The sequence below is a fragment of the Kryptolebias marmoratus genome, linkage group LG13 (assembly GCF_001649575.2).
Source record: "Kryptolebias marmoratus isolate JLee-2015 linkage group LG13, ASM164957v2, whole genome shotgun sequence".
Lineage (NCBI taxonomy): Eukaryota > Metazoa > Chordata > Actinopteri > Cyprinodontiformes > Rivulidae > Kryptolebias > Kryptolebias marmoratus.
In genome coordinates, this window is record NC_051442.1 from 5,702,753 (window position 1) to 5,728,586 (window position 25,834).

A 25,834-nucleotide genomic window follows, 5' to 3' on the forward strand; every position below is an offset into this window, starting at 1 on the left:
CTCCGACAGTCTCATCGAGGCAGAAATAATCCTGCTGGTTTGAGCTCATTTTAATCCACCTCTAATGCTGGACCTCATGTGACATTATCGAACACAACCTGCTGTGTCAAACAGATTTTTTTTTGTTTGTTTGTTTAAAAAGTTAAAATTAAAATCTATATTATCAATCAAGCAGTTTTAACTAGACAGAGTGGACAGCAACAAAACAGAGAAAACTGAGGACAGAGGGGAGATTTACAACAGGACCATTTCTCCAATGTGGTCGGCCTTTTTTCCTCGTCTGTCGACACTTAAATAAGGTCTACCTGTGGGTAATCTTATTCAACTATGTGGCTTTTAAACATAATGGTTGGGGGTTTAAAGCAAAAGGGGTGGATATATATGCACACGCCACTTTTCAGTCCTTTTTCCCCCTAACAACTTTTATTTTGTAAATAAATTACTTAATTCTGTTACATGTAGGGCTAAGCAGTAACTTCCCAACCCTGTGTAGACCTACTCAGCCTAATTACTTTATTAATGAGGCTTTTAAATATATGTAGCTTATGAATATCTAATAAATATAGGTGTGGTAGAGATTCAGAGATCTCAGCCAACATCTGACCCACTAATACAGGGTGTCCCCTAAATGTTGACATCATTTGAAATGTGAATATGAGTAACTCTACATGACCCAGGCTAACAAACTTCATGTTGAACAATAAAAAATTTAATCATCAAAATTCAAACAAGAGATTCTGAGATATGTAGATTTTATAACCGAATTCACAAAGCTTCACAATCTTCGATATGTGACACGACGTTAAGTCAGTAGTCCAGTTCCTGACAAACACGCTGCAGCACGTCTTGAATTTGAATTTCTTTTATGCATGACCAAATCTGCTTTCCAGTTAGCGCACATTTCTTGAATTTTCTCGACCTTGCACTCTTGTTTGACTGTGTTTGAGAATATTCTAACACGTGAAATGCCTTTTCATTTATAGTGAACGTCATTCTTCACCCTAAAAAAAAGGGGGAAAAAAATTAAATTAAATATTAGACTTAATTACTTTTTATATATTTAGTTAAAATTTGAGATCACTGAAGCAAGAACTGGCTATGTTTTTACACTACGAAATGATGACATTTTTTGGACACCCTGTATTTATGCTCAGCTACTGTATTTTTGTGGCCAAAACATAAACATTAATATTCATACACTTTTGATTTGTGTAGTTGTTTGAAGACACAAAATTAGATTCCAGACTATACAGTGTTTGCAATTTTGTAGTCATGGTTCAGGGAAGGTCTTTGCCCGTTTCAGCGCGACAATGTTCCTATACTGCACAAAGCAAGAGCCATAAAAAAAAATGGTTTTTTACCATTTTAGTCTGGCCTGTAAAGAGCTCTGACCTCAATCTCACAGAAACTTGTAGCATGAATCAAAACGCTGACTGTGAGCCAGCCACATATCGGCAAATATCAGCGGGGCAATCTCATTAAAGCTCTTGTGGCTGAATGGAAGCAAATCTCTGTTGATAGTTTAGAAAAATGTGTAGACAGCTTTTTACAGGAGTGAAAAAAAAAAAATGCTACAGCAGCATAAATTGCTTTGATTTTGAATTACTTTTTAAATTGTATACTAGAAATCTAACATCTGTGTGGCCAAACAGACTGTATGAAAAGAAAAGACTGCTGCAGCTTCCCGTTCTTCAAAGGAAGTCGTTATTAAAGTGCTTTAAATTAGCTTTTTATCTGATGGCCCGCAGCCAGACAACTATTTATCCCCCCGATTTGTAACCCAGTAGATGTTTTCCATTGCACTTTATGGTCTTAATAATAGTTTTCTGTCATTTACAGAGCTTGATGTTGGGTTTTTTTGAATTATGGTCTTAATGATATTAAAACAGATAAGATGGTGTAGTTTAGGGTGGAGCTACAATGTAATGGATAAGCCTTAAGCGTTTTTAATAAGCCTCTTTAAGCGTAAAAAGATGATGGCAACTAAATTCTAATCCTTGAGCTTTAAATTGTGAGAACAAACCAACAGGTGACATTACACGGTGGAGCTGATCTACCCCTTTTGGTGTCTGAGTGATCCATTTTGGTCAGACCTACAAACTGTAGCATCATATATGTAAAACTGGCTAAAATAAACCTTTTTTTGTGTTGACTAATGTTGATTAGATGTGGTTTTGAATTAGAGTGACTCCAAATGTTATTCAGTTGTAGACGCACATCCAGTGGTTACTTTGTCAAAGTTTTATTTGAATCCGTCCATTAATTCATGAGATGTTTTGGTAAAAGGCAAACAGAGTTGACTCCAACATTTAATGCTGAAGTTTTTAAGCAAAGACGTCACATAATGAGGAGCACTCGGATTATGTGTTGTGAAGGGGACTCAGCTACAACCACACCAAATTCTAGTACAATCTCTGTCATATAAACCGATTTTAGGCAATTTTTGCATTTTCACAGCTGGCTGTGGCAGCCATCTTGAATTGGGTAAGATTCAAAAGCTAATTTGTTGTAGAGGTATATCTAAAAATTATTTTCTGAAAGTCTCATTAACATCTGCGCAGCAGTTCGTGGGATATTTAACTCTCAAAGGTTAGCGGCAAAATTTTAGACAAAGATCTTAATGCGCTGGGGATCAGTCCAAGCTACAAAACCACCAGTTTTTTTGGCCCAATAGCTGTGAACCTGACAGTCATAGCCTTTTCTTTTTGTGTTTTATAAGGGTAGTTTTATAAGGGAAGTTAGTCAAGGTGGCCATCTTGAATTGGATTAAGTTGTAGATGTACATCCAGTGACTACTTTTTATAGGTTTCATTAAAATGTGTCCAGTGATTCATATTTTAATCAACAGACAAAACACATGTAGGCAAGAACATTATTTTTAAAAAAAGCTGATTTCTTAAAATGTTAGCAGAACTTGAGACCAACGCTGCTGAAACTTCAGTGACTCTCGGCAGATTGAAGCTCGTTTGAAACGGATCCATCTGCCTGAAAACCTGGTTGTAGCTCTACAAAACAGCACGACTGCCACAAGGCGACCACTCGACTCAGTCTCTCAAGTTGACCTCAGATCACAGATGCAGCCTGAACTGAACCGGCTTCATCTGTTAGCAAAATAATCCTAGAGGAGACCCAATCTGAGGAGCCAGTGGCCACAGATGGGCAGGGGAGTTTGGACATTTAAAAGAAGATGAATTTTTTTAAAAAGTCAACTGAAGAGAGAAGGGAGAAGGGATGATTAAAACAAAGAAAGCGAGAAACCCTTACTCCCACCTCTCCCTCCCTGTGTCACCCTGAGACGAGAGTTAATAGGCCATCTTTCTGCCTCTGCATCTTCAGCAGCCCGGCACTGAGAGCTGCCTTACTGCAGAGCTTCCAGCAACACCGCCGGCAATTTGTCTTTTTGCCAACGCAAGGAGTTTTTCCCCCCTACTTTTTTTTTTTTTTTTTTTTTTATCTTCTTTTGCTAAATCAACATTTCTTAAACAATCACAACCCAAATCTGCAATCTGGTATATTCAGGGTGCTACGGGCAGCATTTTAACACAACTCCTTGGCTTACTCATTAGGAAAGTTTAATCTAATTAATATAAACAAACAAGGCGTTAACAAAGATGTATGATAGCCTCTGCCGCACAGAGGGAACTGTCACAGAAAATATGAACCATTACTTTAAGACACAAAATGAGAAGCCGAGGCAGAAATATCACAGTGACACAGTAATCAGTCTGAGCTGCTTTCTGTGATTCATACTTTTACAGTGATTCGTTTAAGCGTCTGATGTCCCAACTGAAGATTAATGTTTCTGCTAACATTTGGTTTTTATTAGCAGATAAGATTCTTGTCCAACCAGGTGGGTTTTAAGGCAAACTATAGAGTTTCAAAACAAACAATTAGTTGGAAAACAGTATTACTCACCCCCAAAAACACTCGTATCCTGGAAGTCACACAAGTAATGACACTTCCTTCAGTATAAACAATGGAGACTAAAACCTACATTGTTTTGATTTCAACAACAAAAGATTTTTTTTTTCTTTTATTTAATTAATTATTTTGTTCATTTTAAAAATAAGAACTTCAGTGATTTTGTTCATTGAAAAATTTATAAAGACATTTCCCAAAATGTAAAAAAAAAAAGAAAAAAAGAAAGAAACTTTTGTTAAAACACAGAGAGAAAAAGTTCTGTTTGTACCTGAACGTGGACTAAAAGTGGGATAAAATATCAGTAAGACCGAACATCCTGTGATACAATAATCAATAAGGTAATTATTGAAATACAGCAATTTAAACAGGCTTTTTTTTGCTCCTGGTGTTGCACTTTTGGAGCTTTTTGCAGAGTGAAAAAGGATTACCCAGCCAGGATTACCCACAGTACCTAAACGTTTCTCAAGTATTTTGCAGCCATTCCCACGCAGACAATTTGATTGTTGCATTGTGATATTGTCAGTATTGTGCACTTTTATCCCACATTATATCACAGCATGAAGAACCTTGTGAAAACACAAGAGAATAAGATTTTTATTGATAACCTGTAGGCATGGGGGGTTAAAATCCACTTTTAGATGTATCGCATCACGGACTTGGAAGGTTCTGAAAAGACTTTCAAATGTCAAAAATCCATTTTGTTAAAGTTAATTTGTGCAACAACTTTAAGAGAGTCAACACAGTAGTTGTTTCACGGTGATGTTTGTCCTAACAGAGTTACTGTAGCTTAATGTAGCAGAAACATGTAGCAGTGAAGCTGTGTTTTTATACCTTTATCAACTTTTCTTTGCTGAACCCTGAAGAATCAGTGTCTGTAAATAATAGCTGAAATATTTAGAACATGACTGTCTCTAGTATTGACTTTGAAACATTTGATTTGTGTAGAAAATTTCCAGTAAATAAACATAATGCTAATTATGTTAGCTTTTCTTTTCAACGTTAAGTTAGCATTTATGCTAATGGTTGGTCAGGAGGCTGTGATTAATGGGTGGTTTTGGACACATTATTGTGCAATCTTTATTAGGTCTGAAAATATATAAATCTGTGGTTATTTATGTTGAATAAGCCATAGTCATTTGTTTCAAGATAATAAAAATGCATCAATAACTGATTTGTAATCGCAGGGATTAAAAGAGCAGAAAATAAAATGGTTAAAGCTCTTGGCAAGTGATCATCAGGAAACCAACTGGTGGAGAGACGAGTCAGTCAACCAAAGTTAAAATATGGCTTCAACGCCAACCGCCGCTGTTTTGTGTTCAATTGATGAATAGTTAAAGTAATCCTTTACCCAGCTGCAACAAGCCTGGACTAAACAGGAGTCCACAACTCGAAGCGTATGCAGTAAATCATTGTGAAAACTGGTTGTTAGATGATGTCAATGTTCTATCACAAACTGTCTCTACACGGTTTTAGGCGGCGTTTGATTTAATACCAACACACTGTGACAAAAGCAGCTTTAATGTGTCTGAGGTATTTAACAGAAACAACAGTGACAACCTCTTATTTTAAACAACCTGCGCCTTAAAAGCATAAAACCTAATGAGACTCGTGCAATCTTGGCTGTGAATGGCACTTTTTAGATTTTATGTGGAATAATGAAAATATGCGCACACATATGTTAATCTAACCGTGTTTTCTTTACAGGAAAACAGATCAGTTCTGTTTCAAAACCAGCAGCTCTGTTCAGAGTTGATAAAATATTTAACGTCACAGATTGTTTTTGCAAACAATCAGCGTAAAAAAGGCAGAAGTTTTTAAACTGGCAGGCTTTTAACTGGTACAACGTGTTTCTTTGTCAATCTGCAGTGGAAGTTCGGTGTGAGAATCCAACAGCTGACAGGAAAGTCTTTACCTGTTAACTTCTTTGGCAAAGAAGAACACTAATTAACTTAGGTGCTAAGGAAAAACTCAAAGTACCCAAGAGAAAAACATGTCAACCTAACCAGGCTGAAAAGAAAAAGAAGACAATCTGTTAGAAGCTTTTATTCTTGAGATTCTTCAACTGCGGTGCTTTAATTCAAATCCAAATTTGAACCACTAAAAACTCAAATTCACTGGCATTTTTTGGGGGAGTATAAATAATAACTACAAAAAAGACACAGGGGAGACTGAAACATTTATATACTGAGAATGATGTGAGTATTGTTTCTTTTTTGTTATTATATGCCTTACTTTTTGTACAAACCAATTTATTCTGAAGGGACTTGAGAAAGGAATCCAGTTTTGTTTCCTGTGTTGTCTTTCTCCTCATGTGTTAATAAAAAACCAAACCAAAAAAATGACACTTTTAGTATCCGCAAAGCTGTTCTGATTTTACTAAAAGTAATATCTCATGGAGCTGCGACTGCAGGTGAATAGTTTTTGAACTTCATTGACAAGGGAGTCTCCAAAATGTCTTGCGATGTTTGCGGGGTTCTCATTTCCCTCGCTTGAGTTTTGAACACGTTCAAAAAACTTGGTGCAAGAAATTTTCCCTCAAAATAGTCACAGTAGCATTAAACGCTGGATTCTCAAACCTTTCTAAATTCTGTTGCGGGTGTTTCCGACCCAAGTCTAGAGTGCAGAAATGAGGGGACGGCTGCCAAGGTGGGTACGATGTGGGCAATTAAATAACGTGCACGGCCTAGAATAGAGTTCTGCAAGCTGTGCACAGAATGAGCCACGATTTTCAACAACCAGCCATTCAAGCTGGCCGCAAACAAGAATTCAGCGAGACTACAACTAAAAATTAACATATTTTCTCACGATACTCAAGTTTAAGTCCCCGACTGGTCTCCAACAGTCAGAGCCCAGTGAGATACGACACTAAGATGTAAAACGATGTAAATACCAAACCAAAAACTTTAACGCAGATTTAATGAGCAGAAACACTGTGGGAAACCCCTTTAGGGTAAAATAAAACAACGGGAGGTGGGTTAATGGGTCGATGCAATGAAGCTTAAGGAAAGCACTGATGCACACAAACACACACATATAGACGTGTCCAAACACACACACACTATAAACAAACAGTATGTAAACATGAAGTGTGAGAGGCTAACCCTGCTCTGTCTGTACATCTCACACACACTCCCGCCCTCTTCCCGCATTCCTTTCCTGTCTGACACACTTCCAGTAAAGCCCACCAGCACTTCAAAAACAGCCCACCACCACCACCAGTCCTCCAGACGACAGCGCCTGCTAAAAAACATGCTCTGCCCTGCTGCACACATGAAAAAAAAACAACAACAGCACACAAACTCAAGCTTCTCGCTGGGAAAAACAGGCCACAGGTGCAGCTAAATCTGTGGCCGGATTTAGTGTCAATGCGCCTCTGCCACGGAGGCATTTCAATTCAAGATCAAAAGATTAGGTTTGCTAATTACAGTAGATAAACTGCTGAGTGAGTTTCCACTATTTTCTCCTTTTCAAAAGTAATCACTGATATAAAGTCAATCTATGGTAATTTAGTTACAGTGAAGAATCTGATGCCAACAGGACAGATTATAGTGATAAAGTATTATTTTTCTCAGAATAGGCATGTTTTTCCATTAGTTCTTAGATAATTATGAGGCTTTATTCTCCCAGCCTGCTGCTGGGCTTTTTGTTTTTTGATGAGCTTTGTTTTAATTTATCTTTTGCATTAGCAGGGCACACTACTTAAAGTCTGGTCTTCTGAGATATATTCCCACTTGTTTCATTTCTGCGCCTGAAAACTTCGATTAAACCCACATACAAAAAAAAGGAAAAACAGCAGATAGTAACCAGAAGGGAGAAGAGAAATGAACCGGCGGGGGTAGTAATATTTGCAAAAGCGAAGCTCTGTTTTGTGTCCGTCTCTTTGTCATCCCCAGCAGATCTACAATCATTTCACCGCTCCAATCAACCGTCTCTTCTCCCCGTTTGTTTACTTATTCCCTCAGTTCCTAAATCCATCCCTGCATTCCTTCGTTTTTTATTTTCTTTGGTTCCCAGTTCATCCATTTCAAACAATCCCCATCCACATAAGTGTGCCCGTCCTCTTTTTTTTTTTTTCATTTTTATTATTCACACCTATTGCTGTGAAAAAAACGAGACAGCGGGAGACTATTCAGATGGTCAAATTTACAGTGGTTACTGGCAAATCAGCCAAAAGGGAAAAAAAGGAGGCAATTATATAAATGGTTGCAGGGTTTGTCGCTGCATAAAAACAAGTTTGGATGAGTTGCCATCTTGAGTGGCATATAAAATGGCAATTTGTGCAAAAGTCAAAACATTTTTACAAACTCTATAACAGTTGTTAAATCAAAAATAAATCTGTCAATAAAAATGAAAAGTAAATTTGAGGTCCTATACAACCTAACAGAGTCTCCTCTAAGTTATAAGTTAAGTTTTTTGCCTGGTGGAGCATCTCATTACCCCCACCCCCTCAGGTAATGGAGTATGCTGCAGCTTCACCACCATTAGCATTAAAGTTTATACCTTTCCATAATCTGCGCTGCCGTCAGACTCGGATATGGCTCGACTGTCTATCTATTAACTTTCTTTCTTATTTATGGCCACTGATTAAGAAGCTTTTATTGCACCTGCAGTAGTTACTGTCATCTTGAGTTACATTACCTTCACTTCAGGCTGCTTCTTAACTGGGAGCTCCGTCTCAACAGAGTGGAAACAAACTAATGCAGCAATAAACACCAACAAAAAGCAGCTGAGAATAAGCTACCACCAAATAACTCCACCAACCCTCTGTAATTTACATATATTAAAGTATTTATTTGTTTTAAAAAGCAGAGAGAAGATGGCTCTTAAATATAAATCCAGCGAGTTGTTTATTGGATAGAACTGTTTTTGACATTAAAAGCAAGATTTGGTAACTTGGAAATTAGTCGTTATTTTGCCTCCAAAGTAATACAAATAATCTAGAGGGGGAAAAAAATAAAAAAGTCTTGTTCCACTGGCTTATACTTTGTGAGATTCCACATTACCTGAACAAACACAGAGAGTAAAAGCAGAAGCTGCCTCTCAGCAGTGTCACTCACTGCTGAAGTTATTATGTTAGTATAAAAGCTGCTCTGAAGGGAGACGACTATAAACATCATCATAACTCATTTACTGAATCTGTTCAAATGTTCTGCAACTGGCCTTGAAGTTGAAGCGGATAATTGTGTGAATGATGATTTATATGTTAATTTTTCTGTAAACTTTCTGCTATTTTAACCATACATATATCCTAATGTTTGACTGGTATGCTATGACTTTTAGTATTTGTAACTGTTATACTTTTTGAATTATTTTATTATAAACAAATATTTCCCCCACAGAAATAAACTGAGATGTCTTCAAATCTTTAAAAAGACTGTTCTCTGGAATCTGCTTCCTCATATTTGCTCTATTTTTGCTTTCTTATGCTCTGTTTAGCTTTTAGCTACTGTTTTGATGATTTTAGCTTTTAGTTATTGTTTTGCTAATTTGGTTTCATTCTCTTTGTTTCACTTTAAGGTTTCAGTTTTATTACAGTCAATAATTATTGCAGAAAAAAAAAAATTTCTCTCGTTGAGTTGACTCCAAGCTACGATGTTAATAAGTCGTGCTGTGAAGGTGTTCTTACCTGATGAGGTTTGCAGAATTCACTTGTATTTAAATCACTCACAAGGCCTAAGTTTGTTCTACAGCCGCAAAGTTTTTAACTTTGGTTCCTTTTTATTTTCCTTGTAAAATTCTCACTTCTTTTCTAAACTCTGTTAGATCTCTTTCTGTTGCAGACTGCAAGCTGTAACAACCTTAAGTTCTACATCACAAAACAGAGTTAACAGCCTCCGTCACATCTGTTTCCTTTTAGCCAAACCGGAGTAACAAGTCATTTTTCAAAAACCAAGATTAAAAATCCATGTGATGCAGATTCCTTATCGTATGACTAAGTTCTGTTACAGGATGTTCCTGCTTTGCAACGCTGTGCCAAATCAAGAAATTGCCTGCTAATTAACGTGAGGCCACCAGTTATTGAAAGAAAGTAAAAGGTTTCACTTTGCCTCTCATTCTGGTGCATTTATACAATATTTGCAAGAAAACGATATATTGGAAGCAATCTAATAGGAAAAGTCTATCAGCCTCCATCTATTCGTCTGTTTTTATTTTCCTCCTCTTCCATCCATCCATCCAAATCAATATAGGTATTTTTTGTGAGACTTCAGCCCTGGGACTCCACTGGGAGTCAGCAGTTGTTAACAGTGTTTACTCTCCTGGAGGCAGTTGGGTTTAAGTGGCCGGTCAGAATGCAGCAGACTCCCTAATGTGAGTGTTAAAAGCCAACGGCCTCACCTTAACGAACGGGCTGAGGATGCAGCTGGAGGGGCAGAGAGAGACTGGCAGATGGAGTGACAGAAAAATAATAAACAGCAACACTGCAGAGGTGTCTTTAAGGAGAAACTGGCAAAACAAGACAACGTACAATACCGGAGGAAAGGATATTAATAGTGACTGGGTTTATTAACCTGACACTGCAGACAAAAATGCATGAGAGATCAGCGAATGAAAGAGGGAAGGAGGCTTTAATTATCTTCTGACATCTCATGAGTCTTGCTTTCTTTCTATTTTTCTTCTTTTAACACACACACACACACACACACACACACACACACACACACCAGGCAAGTGAAGCTGGCAGATGGTCGGTAGAGGAAGGCAGACAGCTTTGTCCAGATGTTGCTGAACCCTCAGTGCAGAAGGCAAAAAGGCTTTGATCATCCATACAGCCAAACCACTGGGTAAAGTTGTGCTTCTTCCCACAAAAAGTAGCTAAATGGAGTGCGTGTGTGTCAAAAAAATGAAAAAAAGAGAAAGAATGTGGCACAGCGAGGAGAAGGACTGCTAAAATTCCCATGAGAGGTGCATCAGTGTTTATGAGAAAACACCCAAGGGATAACGAGGATGTTTCACAAAGAGATGCACACGCAACCACAAATGCGAACATCTAAATCAACACGGTCCAGACTCCCACTCAGGGCTCTCGTGTTTAATCATATGACGCATGACATCCATGTGGCGAACAACATGCGTAGACGCACGCGAAATAAACCCACACTCTTCCTTCTCTGCAGCAGTAAACAGCAGCAGCCACACATGCTGGGTTGTGAACTGGGGAATTGCTTTAATAAACACACACACACACACAAATGTTTTTCCTCCCGATGTAATTTAAGAAAACCTGTATTCATTTATCAAGCTGGTCCTCTTTTCCTCTTCATCCTTTTTTCCCTCGTATTCAAGCATCAGCTGGCTTTTGCCTTTTGGGTCAAGCCTTCAATGGAGTTTTTTTTTTCCAGTGGTACTTGATAACGCTACCCTGCTTAAATGAAAGTTAAATGCATCAAAATCAACCAACCAATTCTCTGAGTGGCAAATGTGAAGGAGGAACAAGTTGGCATATTTAGCTTTTGGCAGACTGCTCAACCGGCTCCAAAACACCCGCTCACCTCTGCAAGTACAAACTATTCTTTTAGGAGCGAAATGCAGAAATTTTCCAGTTGGAAGCTCGCTTTCACTGCCAGTGTTGACCGGCTTCAAGCTGGAGACTGACTCATCCGGCACAATCCGAATCAGTCACTGTGGTCAGAGTCATCCTGCCACAAAGGAAACCAGTCATAGAGTTAGCTCTGTCATTTCAGAGAGGTCAGCCAACAAGTCAGTCAGGCAGTTCTCTGGAACTGAAAAGCCAAACATAAACCATTAAAAAGTCATCCTTACATTATATGATACTGTCCAAAAATACTAAAAGGAAATACTTAAAGCCAACTGTCCGATTCAGTATATTGCAAAAAGTGGTCTAGTTAGGAAAACCAGCGGACTGCATCAAAATTGCACTTCAACGCAATTTCCATATCGTGAGCAAGTGCAAGAGTGACAGCTGAAAGGAAAAACTCCCTTTTAACAGGAAAAAAACTCCAGCAGAATCAGAACCAGGCTCAGAATGGGCACCATCTGCCTCAGTTAGCTGGTAATTAAGGAAAGAGACAAACACAAAAGGTGTAGTTTCTATGGAAAAAGAAAAAAAAAAAGAATGCAAGGTTAATGATAGTATGATTCTAAAGACAAACATGGAGAGTAAATAGACAGCAAAGTGGGGAAATGTGGTCAGTATCTCTTACAGCAGTTTAAGCCTATAACAGCATAACTAAAGGATAGCTAAGGAAACCCAAGCCAACCCTAACTATAGGATTTATCAAAAAGGAAAATCTTAAGCCTGGTCCTTTGTGCAGGATATTCACATCACATACAAACATATTGGAAGTCGGTTCTTTTACAGAAGGACCAACTTTCGCCTCCCAATTTACTTTTAGAAACTCTAGGAACCACAAGTAAACCTGCAGTCTGACAGAGAAGTGCTCTGTTAGGAAAATATGGAACAATAAGATCTTTAAAACAAGACGGAGCATGGTTGGTGAGAGCTTTGCATGTTAGAAGTAAGATTTTAAATTCCATTCTGATTTTGACAGGGAGCCAGCAGAGAGAAGCTCAAACTGGTGAAATGCGATCCCTCCTTCCAACTCATCAGAACTCCGACAGCAGCAATTTGGATCAACTGAAGACTTAAGAGAATTCTTCAGAGATCCTGATAATAAGAAACAACAGATTCAAGACAGTTTGAAATGTGGTAAGAGATGATCTCAGTGACTCTGACCCAGTCCAATAAACACGCACACAAAAAACTCAGAACATACAGGCACAATTCAAAGGAGCCGTCTTGCATTTAAGGTTCACATTTAATTATAAACTGAGTAAATACATACTTGACTTTCAGAAACAGCTCATTAAGGTGGCACTGATTTCTCTATCAGTTAAGTGAACACGCAGCTCAACAAATTCTTATTTATTCCTTAATAACTGCATAAACAGACCATTAAGTCAACAGAAACACCAGACTGCTGTTTTATGTCAAAGAAATGGACTAATATTAAGTGATTTAATAATTTTTCACTCTGTGCTTGTTTTTTCCCCATCCCTGTGTAATGCCTATGTAATATGCATCATTTTAAAATATGCAGTCAAGCTGATAAATATAACAAAAAGTGTTGTTTTAAGCGGGTGTAAATGGTGCTCCTATATTTTGTTGTTTGAATCACCAGGGAAATCAGGGAAAACAGGGATGTGAAGCTTGATTCATATCAATTTGAGGGTGCACACGTGCACGATGCGACTGCATCGGTGGAGCAGCCGTGAACCGATGCAGTTTAGGGATTAAATCTAGGTGCACTGGTCTGTTACGTCCTTGTACCGATAAAATCCAATCAGATTAATAATTAAAGCAGCAGGTTTGTTTCTACAGTTATCCACTATAAAAAAGTTTTTTAAAAGTTCAAATTCAGTAAAGTATATAAAGAACAGAATATTTTCTTCTCTTACAGTGAACAGCTCTTCTTCTGGCTGGAGAACAACTGAAGCAGCACCGGTGGAAACAGCAACAAACACCATGAAAATGGGCTTAAAGAAATGTGAATTAACTACGATGTAGAAAATAGATTTTGCTGCTCACTGCTGAGTTACTAAGACAGCATTAAAGAAACCTGGTTCTGGCAGGTGAATCCGTTTCTCACTAAGCCTTATTTTGGGGGTATTATTTATTAATTATGAGTCAGGTTTTATGAAAGTGTTCTGCAATTTAAAAACAAGACTCATTTGTGAGTGGCCATTTTTTTTTTTATTAGGTAGGTCTCAATACTTGACAAAAGACCATTCCTTTGCTTCGTTATATTATTTTTTTACAATCCAACTTTGAAATAACCTAATTTCTGTGCTTTTCTTAGAGTAATGCCAAGGGAAAAAAGGGATTAAAAAGTAACTAGCCAACTGGCAAGAGGACTGAAATTGGTCAGCCAATCAATATACTTGTCAGTTAACAAGCTGATCAGTCTTCAAGATAATCAATGGCTCAATGAACCAAGCGGGGTTCAGACAGATTAGCGGCCTCCATTAAGATGTACTCAGTGACTCTGGGAACTTGCTTAGAAATGAACGTGGATTTTTATGCAGCTTTATTTGCCATTACAGTCCCCCTCCAGCCTCAGCGGGAAGCTTGTTTAATAAGCTTCCCCAATGAAAGAGATCAAAAACAATTTTTCACAATATTATGTTGTTACAATTGCCATGGGGACCTAACAGATACAGACAGCAAGAACCCACTTTGGCTCCTCAGGTCATACTTAAAGAAGTACATTCCTCACGTTCGCCAAGCCATCCAGCCAAAAGCAACCAAGCTGATTTGTGAAGAACACCAGCTGACCTCTCATAGGAACGCAGTGATGAGTTCATGTGGGTGAATTTGGCTTTTGTTGCAATCCTGAGTCAGTGAGTGTTCCATGAAAGTCTGGTTAGCAAACCATCATTTTATGTCTCTAAAAAAACAGCCTGAGTTCATAAACTCAGCAGTTTGTCCACTGGAGCTGGAATTTACATCAAATAAGCAAAAAATCACAAAGTCAAGATCATTTTATCCATCAGTCTATAGTTTAATGTGACACGTTGGAAGTTTAATCACTTTTTATATAATTTGACCTTACTAAGAGGAAACTATTTGCTCTTGTAGAGCTGGGTTCAGATCTTGATTTTAACAGTTCTAACAAAAGAATAAAATGAAGGCTATATGCCACATTATATTTTAATTGCTCGTTGCCAAAAGGCAAAGGCAGAGGGATCATGATTTTGAGTTGTATGTTACCAAAATACCTTGTGAACTACTGGAGAAATTTTTATGAAAATTTAAGAAAGCAATCATTCGATGTACATCAACAGCTAATTAACTTTTGGAGTTATTCTTATTCAAAATGGTCACCTCAACTAAGCCTAGCATACACAAAAATGGATGTAGCTCAGTGAATTTAACAGATGTTCAGATAAAATTTGATGTGGTAGTAGCTGAGAGTGATACACAACACATACACAGAGTGTATGTGTACTACAATAGTGTTGTTTGTCAAGATAAGGTTGTCCAAGTCTTACACTCTGGCATGAAAGGCAGAGGGCGATATGCATTTCTTTAAGTAATGCCAGGCCTTTAAGATAATAATGCTCTCATTTCTCCTGCATCAGATCCAGCACATTTCTTTTGCTTTATATCAGCTTACATTCACTGCTCTCTGTCAGTCAACAGATGGTTTAATTAAAATAAAAACTATACTGCTACCATAAGGTATAGTAGGCATAATCTTTGTGTCTGCCTTATTAAATCCGCTTCTTTCAGAAAATAAAGCATCTTATCCATCTGAACCACTTCAGGTATCTACAGAATTCAGCCTGCAGGTTTTCCACTTATGCAGCAATTTCCAAAGCAACAAACATAAACAAATCTGTCAGTTAATAGTTCATTCAGGCATGAAAAAAAAAAGAGTATCACAGTGCAGCAGTCGACCAACAAACTGGAGGATTTTTTGTGTGGAAGCTATTAGCTGATGTGCACTCACCGACCCTGAGCATGACAAGGCTGACGACGCTGCTCTTAGTCATTTTATGAGCCGTTTTGAAAAAAGCAGAGGGTAGCTTTGGGACTTTTCCAGATGTTATTGTGGCCAGCATTTTGATACAAAGATGAAATTTAGGAGCTTGTTTTTTTCAGTGAAAGTGAGGATTCATCGTATAAAGCTGCAGCCGGGTCAGACGGTTTAAATTCCTGAGAGGGTTTTCAATCACAGAGCTACCATTTTTTTTTTCTCTTTACCTCCTTATTTTCCTTTTGTTTTATGCTTGTAATTACTGAACTTGCATCAGTGCTTCTGTCATGACCTTTATCTGGTTGTTTTTCCTCATTAGTTACAGTGGAGAAAGAAAACAAATGTCACATTTGTTCCAGGTGTCTCTAAATGTCTCTGTTTCAGACAGGACGAGCTACAGAACTGAATCACTTCTCCACAGAGGAAAGCAAATAGCATGCTTCAAATGACTCACAATATAAAGTTTTTAACTTTGAATGTTCACAGACAGTCTTCTCTACACAAAAACCAAATAAACTAGAATTCCTTGTTAAAAAAACAAACAAAAAAAAACTTTTATGATCTGTTAGGGATGGAAGTATGTGGTGGGATGACTTTCAGCTACTTTCACACCAAAATTTAGCTCAAAAGCTGCAAAATCGACTGAGTTATAGCCATTTTTGTGTTTGCTAAAGCTGATTAGCTGTGGCGACCATCTTGAATCCGGTTGTAGTTGGACGTCTAATAAATAATTTTAAAGAGTTTCATTAAAATCTGCCCACTAGTTCATGAGATATTCAGCTCTTTTTTTGTTTTGTTTTCCCACCTTTTATGGCAGCAAGTGATAAATATGTAAATTATTTCTGGTAAAAAGGCAAACTTATAAACTTTATTAAACTCACAGCACGGCACAAATACCAAAAGATGAAAATAACCAACAGTCACTCCAAATGTCAGGACATTCCTCAGCTTTAAAGACATACATACATGACATTTAGACAATCTTACACAGAACTTTCTGAATTTCTCTGTCCGTCTCACACAGCCCTGAGGCATCTGCAGCCTGAATTTTCTTTATGTGAGTCACTGAGTTATTAGTAGCGGATTAGCCACATAACTTATAGCAACGCTATCTGACTCAACCAGAGAAAATGTGTGTTTTGGTGTCTTATAACAAGTGTCAGGCAGGTGTTTATTTATGTCTATACTTTTTTTTTTTTGACGCGAACACAAAAGAGTCCAATAGACACTGGTTTTACATACGTTTTACATTTGACATTTGTTTGCAATGCATCTATTCAAATTGCGTTCCTGTTCCTTCTGCACTTGAATTACATAACTTGAACACATTTGACAGAAGTGTTTTTACATGCCTACATTTTTCTAGAACAAAGTCTGACCAGACACTTTTGTTTTATTTGCATATATCTTGTGCTTGCATTCTTGCAGCCCCTTCACAAAAAAATTAACACCATAATTGTTAGCACCTATTAAAACCATACTTATTTACTAAATATTAAATGTACTTTTATAGAAGTTGTTCTTTTTTTTCATACAAAGCCTTTTTGCCCTATTAAGACTAGTGTATTTGCATCTTCTTTACATGTTTAAATCATCAACATAAAAAAGGTGGACAAAGTGCCCCCCTCCTCCCCTCCTTTCATTGTTCAAAATTTAAGCTATAATATTTGGTATATGGACGCCACCACGTTTATTTTTGGAGTCAGTCTGTACACTAAAGATGTGGGGCTGAAAGTACCACCTACTCCTCCACACACAATCTTGGTGTTTTTTAAAACATTAACCAATTAAGTATTAGAAATATATATATATTTGAACAAACTGCAGTAACCATATGAATCATCAGGAGTCAACTCTTGATAAAAAATATACATATTTTCAGTTTTATTTGCTAATTTATTCACATGGACTTTAACTTCCACTGCAGTCACCCTACGGGGGGCGCACATGCTTCTTTTGGCTTCAACTTCCTCGTTGCGACTCTTTGTCTAGTTAGACTATTTCTCGATAGTTCAAACTAAAATGCAAAAGTTAATGTACTAATAAATGGACAGAAACACACAAACATTGCAAGTGCACCTGTAGGGCGGTTGTGAACAGATGCATTTTTCAAATCTAATGAAAATGCAGCGATTTTTATGTCTTTGAATTAATTTAAATAACATGATATCATTAGACATTTGCAAGCAGGTTAGTTTCTACAGACACTTATATGTAAAGCAGAGAAGTCAAAACTGTATAGAAATGTAAGTGTATGAAGAAAATTATGTACAAATCATCTTCTGGTGACATTAACTTTCTCAGTAGTGCCCCCTTACCGTTAGGAGGAGAACTGCTGCATGTGAATAAACTAATACTCCAGAAAAATAAAATAAAATAAAATGAACTACCAGAAGTGACTGACCAACGTGCAACTTTTAAATACTTTTAAATATTTTAGTCTTTGTGTTTTCAAATTCTCAACACAGCTGAACTATTTTAGCTCAATGATTTTATAATAACAGTGAGCCTGGGGTTTCGTTTATAAATAATTAGTCTGATTAAACTGCACAAGATCATTCCTTTTCTACATCAAACTGCATTGTGAATCAAAACTCTTTGAATCACGCTACATCTGACTGAGGGATGAATCATACGTTGCATCAGTCTTTTCCTCCTGAAGTATCTTTAATGTATTGGATCATTGGCAAAGCGTCGAGATACATATTGCATGGGCCACAGAGCAGAATGCACACCCCTAGTTTAAACCTTCCACTCCTTGTGGGCAGAGCTTCTAGCTAGTTTTTAACCAAATGTTTTACATACCATACATGCCTCCCAGACCCAAGTTTTGCATCAAATCACAGCTGCCAGAAAGGTGACTTACAGGAATCACACTGCTGTTCACCACATAATCCATGTCATTATCTTGTGACGGCGACCTACTGTGAGCTTTACACCTCATAAATGTCATGCACTTTTGACATTTGTAACACAAATAATACATGTAAAACAATCCAATATTTTCCAAACATAAGTGCCTTCCTTTGCAGCACACTACCTACTTAAATAAGGAGCCTCTTCATGTTATGTTCTCAGTGAGTGCAGCTTCACATGTTGTACAAAACCCATTTCAATCCAAACCACAAACAAGGGGTTCATGTTCAGCTCGGCCACCAGTCCGAGGGGGTAAAGCGAAGCAATAAATAATAAAACCACTATCCTGACTTGTTCATTTTGAGAAAGGGAGCATATCTTCTCATGCATGTGTGTAATTATTTCCCTCTCTGGTTCAGCGTTGTCCCTGGAGACCAAAGCTGTCGAGTCACTGGCAAAAGCCCTATTTAGTGTCTGCACACAGGCAGTGTTATGCAACAGCTAATTATTTCCACTCAGCCCCCACAAAAACCACAGAAAGATAGAGAGGGTGGGGGGAGAGGACTGAGAAGAGAAAAGGTGGGGGGAGTAAGTGATAAAATAGACAGGAGGAGAGATGTCCAGGTGGAAAGGAAAGTCAGCAGGGAGAAGAGAGATAAATGGAGATGAAGGGCAGAGTACAGGACTAAAATCTGCTGTAAAGGACAACAAGACAAGTTCTAATCTTCTGGATGCAAACAAGAAAAGACCAACCATAATGTCCCTTCACCATCAGCCACAACATTTTTACCAAAAATCAAGCCACAACAACCATAAATGGTCCAAAACATTAGGAAAAATGCAGGGGGGGAGAAAAAACGATTTAGTCAAAGCCAGACGGTGCCCGCAGCCCTTTTCCTCTCTAACAATTTTTAGAGATTATGTCATTACTCATAAAAAAATAGAAACAGAAGAATGTGTCAGCGCCTCCAGCACAACTAGAACGAGAGAAGGAGAGAAGGCAGGAAGAGATGTAGAGATAAAGACGCAGAGGACAAAGAAAGGACTCGGGGAAAAGACAGGATTGTTGGAGGGAATTTTAATATTATTCTTATTTTAAAGAAAACAAAGCCCCAAAAATTTAGAATAAAACATTTGATGTTTGCATTTTTAAAAAGACATTTATGCATCGTTTGATCCTAAATGACCAAACCAGCTCGTTTCATTTGTGCTTCTTGTCTTCGCTAAATCAAATTGGCTGTGATTTGTCGTATTTGTCTCAAACAAGACAAATATCACCTAAATTTACCCAAGTTCACACACATCTATGTTTGCTCGACTTTGGAGGTTTAGGAAAAAATGTTAATGTATGTTTGCTGATCGTGAGAAAGTTCTCTCTTTTAGGAAGGCTCACCTTCACAATTAGCTCACCTGGATCTCGTGTCAAGCTTTCGTCACATCAAGAGATGTTTAGAGGAAACACAGAGGTCACATTTCAAAGCTGTGATTGAATTGTAATTGATTTTCCAGTATTTTATTCTGGGATATCTCTAAAGGCCAGCCTTCTGCTCGGTCAAGACGTTTTGGCATCAGTTAGCAGATGAAAATAAATGTCCGTCAATGTCTTAAAAGGATGCAATGGAATCTCATTAAATCTTTTTTTTTTTTTTTTGAATTGCTGAAGTCTCAGGTGACTTTACACTCAGAGGACACATCACTGTGATTGCTTAAAAAATGAAAGAAAAATGGAGGAGAAGCTTGTTACTGCAAAAAGATGCAACTTACTGTGAGCCAAGAAGTTTCCATAAATCTGATTAAAGCGGTTTTTGTTGCCAAATCAAAACAAAACAAGACTGAGATAAACGTCAGTGACTTAACTGATTTACTGTTAAATCATAGAAAAAGAAACAACTTACTTTCAAATTGGAAATTTCAGTCCACATTTAAAGAAAAGGTCTAACAGCTAGGAGAAAAGTTCTGCAAAAGCTGCTGGTTCCCAAATAACCATAATTATTATGGATTATCCTAATATTTGAGGACCTTAACACATTAACCAGGACAATAAACTGGTTGATTTTTGCTGATATATACACTTAAAGCAGATTAAAGCCAGGGAGTAAATATAAAGTATTATATTTACTCCCTGGTAATTTCACTTCTAGTTATAATGAATAAAACCGAGAAGGTTACAGGTATCATTCATGAGTCCAATCAAATGAAAGAAAGAACAGAAAAAGGAAGATTTGTCAAAAACTAAATGAGAAAAACGATTAAGGAGACATTTCAGCTCAGTCACACTTGCACTCACTCCTGTCTTTTATCTCCTCATCTATCCATCATCACTACTTCAGCTTCAGTGTAACACACTTCATCATTTTATCACATCAGATAACAGATAAGCCTCAATTCAACCATCTATCTTTCTTTATCTCCTTCTCCGTTTCTCTTCCTGGCCCAGTATGAACACCCATATCTCCGTTAAGCCTGTTGACACCATAACGTATGAATTAATATAATGTGTTTCATATTTACAGACATATTTCCCTGGGTTAAAAAAAAAACAACAAAAAAACAATAAAAAAGGTAGATGGCAACAATTGTCTTTTCTGTTATTTATAAATGTTTGTCCTACTAGAAATGGACAGTGATTTTCAAATATTTAAAGCCCGGATAAAACGGGCGAATGACTTTGAACGGATCATGAAGTAGAAACTACGGTCACGGGTGAGCTCAGATTTAGTGCCAGAATATAAGCATCCCTTCCATGTTGATTCACTGAACTGGTGAAAATAAAGGAGTTTAAAGATCTCCAGCTAACAGAATTAGCAGCAGCACACATCTCTTGAATATAAGTCATGGAATAATTGAAGAATTCAGTCATTTTGATTAAAATGCTCCCCATTTTCTACCTTAGTTTGAAAATTCTGACATTTCTGGATTCCCTTCTCAAGTAAAATAATGTTTCACAAATGTTTTTAGTTAAAAGTGAAACAGAACTTAATAAGTTTTCAAATGAAGCGTTTACCTGGCAGAACTGGATCATTTTATTCACAATAGACAGACTGATTTTAGAACAGAAATAATTTACCCAGAAAAATTAAGATTTTTCTGCTCCTTAGACACTTAATATACACAGTACTACTTTTTGGCTTTATTCAAAACGAACTTGCGGAATGATAAATAGATTGGTTATAAAATTATGTAACAATTTGTCTCTCGTTCAGACGGTTACGCTGAAGCAATCAGGAAACAATTTGAGGTTTTTGAGTCCTGCCAAAGAATAGTTTAACTAAAAGGTAAGAAGAGAAGTTCAGCATCAAACCACTAACCTTGTGGTTAAGTAACACCCTCCATTACATCCTGACCAACACTTACCCTAAACTTTCAGAAAACCAAGACTTTTTTCTTTTTATTCCTTTGACCGATTGGAAAACAGAAGGACAAATAAATATTTTGCCTCAAGTCAAAGGTGGAACCAGAAGAAAAGTTTCGGCTGATACTGTCAGAAGCTTTCAGCTGCTTCAAGTATGTATTTCTTGTCATTAAATCTCAGTGGCAAAAAGCTTTTACTAATTTCTGTCTGTGAAGGTGAGCTTTATTCATAACCATTTACTGGATCTTTTAGTGAAACTAATGTAATAATCTGCGTCTGCGTTTATGTGTGGCCTCTCAGGATGTCTGTCTAACAGGGATTACCAGGCAGTCTGAGCATTTTCATTAGTTCCTCGAATGCCCCACCAAAAAAAAACAACCCATACGGGTATGTGAAGCAGCTGTGGTAGTACTAGAGAGCCGGAGCGTCGACTGTGGCACAGAGAGGGGCAATAAAAAGTAAAGTGGTCCAAAACACAAGCCTGTACACATCTGGAGACCAGCTCCAGGTCTGCAGGTTCGCTGCAAACTAAATCTGCTTCCTTTTGCAGGTTTTCATGAAACTGACACGAGAAGCGTCTCAACAGACAGTACCTGAAACCATTCAAGGCTCTTCTCGGGAAGATAAAAGATTATTTCATCGCTTTTATGCATTTTGTTCAAGTGGTGGGTGTTTTATTTTTGCGTTAAAGCATAAAACCTGTGAAACTGAAGCTTGTCATACTCCTGATGTGTAAAAAAAAAAAGTCCCAACTCCCCTCCCACAGAGAAATTATTCTAATTTAATCGTTTTTATTCCATTACTATTTTGCTCATTTTATTGTTCATCGCTGGTCTACGGGGAAATAAGTGGATTAAAACCAAAACCATTTCAAAAATAAAACAGCGTCTTGTTCTTTCGGCTGCTCCGTTCTTCAGGGGTCGCCACAGTGAGCTAAATATGCTCATTAAGTCAAATTTCTGCTAAATACTTCCAAAAACAACATTTTTATGAGTGTGCCAAAATGTTCACAGTTCACCCTCCTCAAAATCAATGACACTTTTCACAATTTGCCAAAGGGGGGGAAAAAAAACCCTACCAAAATTCATTTTTCTGAGAAAAAAAAAAAACAACAAAAGACAAAAATCCTTGTACATTTCTCTGGGGGCAGGCTGACAATGACTGGTGTAGACACAAGTGCAGGTTGATAGGTTTAAATAAATAGATAAATAAATACTATCCACTCCCCCGGGGGGGCTGGAGGAGGAATGGAGCAACAATGAAGATGAAATGAACTTATATGTGAGAGAAGAAATAAAGCTTCAGTCAGCTGTTACATCACTCCAGCATTCCAGTTCGCAAACGCAAACAGAAAAAAAAAAGCCTTGAAGGTATGTAGTTCTGCAGAGCTACACAGTGAATTATTTCCTCACAGCGAGTGACCAGAATTTTACGGCCTGAAAGCGCTTCATAAGTGGGCTTGCAGTTTGCCGTACCTGACCACGGGCTCAGGTATGGCCTCAAGGTTCGCTGGGACCTGCACCCCCTTCTCCCACTCCTGCCTCCACGGGTCCGACAGCACGTAGAAGTCGTCCGGGCCGAGCTGCGCCGAGTCCGGCAGCTTCATGGCCGTGATGAAGTCCGTACGGAAAACCTGTAAAAAAACGGGAGGAAATAAATGTTGGTTAAACGCTTCAAAAAAGAAATATAAGTGTTCACAGAGAGACATTGTTACCTGATGTTCTTTACAAGTTAGAACAAAAGTGAAGAAGAATTTTTTTTTAAAACGTCTTCTCTATTCATATTTTAAATTACATCCCATCAATCAGGTTTTGTTTTGGTTTTTTACACTTTCACTTAAAAAAAAAACATTAGGAAAAAACATGAAATACAAATTTAAGAATATACTCCAAATATTAAAGACCTAGCATTTGTGGAGTAATGCATATCACCCGCCGCCATTCATGCCAGAGTTTTCAACCAAGATCCTCTTATGTTGAGAAATGAGGTTATTATAGATGTTTTAGTCCAGGGGTGGGTAACCCTGGTCCTGAAGAGCCACCATCCTGCATGTTTTACTTGTTTCTCTGCTCCAGCACACCTGAATTTGAATCAGTGTGTGATTAACAGGCTTCAGCAGAACACGAAGAGGTGATTTAACCACTGAAGTAAAACATGCAGGATAGTGGCTCTTCAGGACCAAGTTTTCTTCCCCTGTTTGAGTCAAACCTTGAAAACAAACCAAATTCAAGATCTCATGGTCAGAGTATGGGTTGGGATGACTCTCAACATCACATTTTTAGCTTAACAGCCATAAAAACTGACTGAGATATGACAATTTTTGTGTTTTTTTTAGGTCAGTAGGCTGTTGCGGCTACCTTGAATTGGGTTGGCTCCACTAATGACTGCTTTCTGAGAGCAAACACATGCACAAAAACATCATTGCTCGCCTTTCACCTTTCAGGAGAGGACAAACACAGAAAGCAACAAAGAATCACGAACTGGGAGTCTTACAGCATGTTTTTAAATGGGTCAACAGGACAAACCAAAAACTACCATTACAGACGCTGTGCTTTTTGTAGCAATCAGTAAAAACAAAATATATACGTGTGTATGTGAGTGTGTGTTTGGGGAAATTACCATAAAAGCGTTGACATGTTAAGTTAGAAGAAAAGAGAAGTGGGTGGACAGGACTGATAAGCTAAAGTATGAGTTGTTATCATTACGGTAACACTGTCCTCGTGATGACCTTTAAAGGTCAACGCAAACTACACTACGTGTGTACAGAGCAAACACAGAAGAATTTAAATCACGTATTTAGGAGGATTCTATAAAAAAAACAAGGTGAGCTTGAGTGTGATGGAGTGTTTATGGGACCTGAGGGAGTGGGTGAATTCAAGCAGACAATCACTCTCTTACATAATGTGAACACACAAATAAAAACTCTGTCTGTTCCAACGGGGACCCGAAGCAATGATATTATCGAACATAAAGTCAAGGACATCAGTCAAGAACACACACGCAAACACACAAACAAACCCACACAGAAAAACAAGCAACACCACCCACACAGTGGAGCAAAAATCAACCCGATGACTTTACATTTCATGATTACCATTTAAGCATCAGTTTATTAGCTGCAGCCAAACTACCCCTTCATCTCTAAATCCAGCTCCGTTTCCACTGTCAGCAGCTGCTGATGAACAGCATATTAGTAACAGAGGAGCACCACTTTATATTCAGGCAGTATCTCACTGAGCTGTGACCGATTGGGACTAGTTGGCAAAAGGCATCCGGGTCTCCAAAATGTCTTGAAGCGTTCGTGGAAGTTCTCAATTTCCTTGCGTGAGTCAAAGCTCACAGTCTTATCGCTTGTTTTGAACAAAAAACAATTTGTGCATCAAATTCAATTTTAAAATAGAGTTTTTGCAAACGTCTCAAAGCCGTATCAGTCCCATCTCAGTTTAGTTTTTGTAATTCTAGAGCACTACAGCTGTATTTTGACACCTGTGTGGGTGCTTTTCTCTGTCAGAAAACATCAACAACCCCCACGCAGACAAGAATTATTTTTAAAAACTGGTCCAAATCAGTCTATCTTGTAGTGTAGTCTAGTTGGGAGGCAGTTGCCAAGATGGGTATGGCAACAGAACAATGTGCACGCCCTAAAATACAGTTTTTGCAAGCTGTGCACATAAAAATAGGCTGTGATCTCCAAAACACACGACTTGCTGGTTGCAAACATTCAAAATTCAGGGGGGAATGCAAAATAAAATCAACTTATTTTCTCTCAATTTCCAGTCTCCAACAGTCGCAGCCCACCCAGTGAGATACTACCCTTAGCAGCAATACTTTCAGAACTCCTGCGTATTATTATTTCCCTGTGTGACAGTGGATCGGTTTGTGTAAAACTTCCTCTGTGTGACGAACTGGAGACCTGTCCAGGGCGTACCCCACCTCTGACAAGAACAAAGCAGTAAAATATCAGAATAAATAGACAAATGACTGTATCAACACAAAATAAACTGAAGTTCTATGATAACATTTGGATAACTTATGCTGTTGCGGGTTTCCAACACGTCTTTTTTGGTTATACAGGTGCTGGTCATAAAATTAGAATATCATGAAAAAGTAGATTGATTTCAGTAATTCCATTTAAAAAGTGAAACTTGTATATTATATTCATACATTACATACAAACTCATATATTTCAAATGTTTATTTCGTTTAA

At 37.8% G+C, this 25,834-nt stretch overlaps 1 protein-coding gene across 2 annotated transcripts in view; it reads right to left on the bottom strand.

Annotated features, from left to right (window-relative positions):
- jade2 (jade family PHD finger 2) overlaps nt 1-25,834 on the bottom strand; it is a 169,229-nt gene that overhangs the window by 89,967 nt on the left and 53,428 nt on the right. For both annotated transcript variants that reach the window (XM_025006726.2, XM_017419881.3), the window contains exon 4: nt 23,103-23,260. In XM_025006726.2, the coding sequence (XP_024862494.1) occupies nt 23,103-23,260 (158 nt within the window). The remainder of the gene's footprint in view (nt 1-23,102; nt 23,261-25,834) is intronic.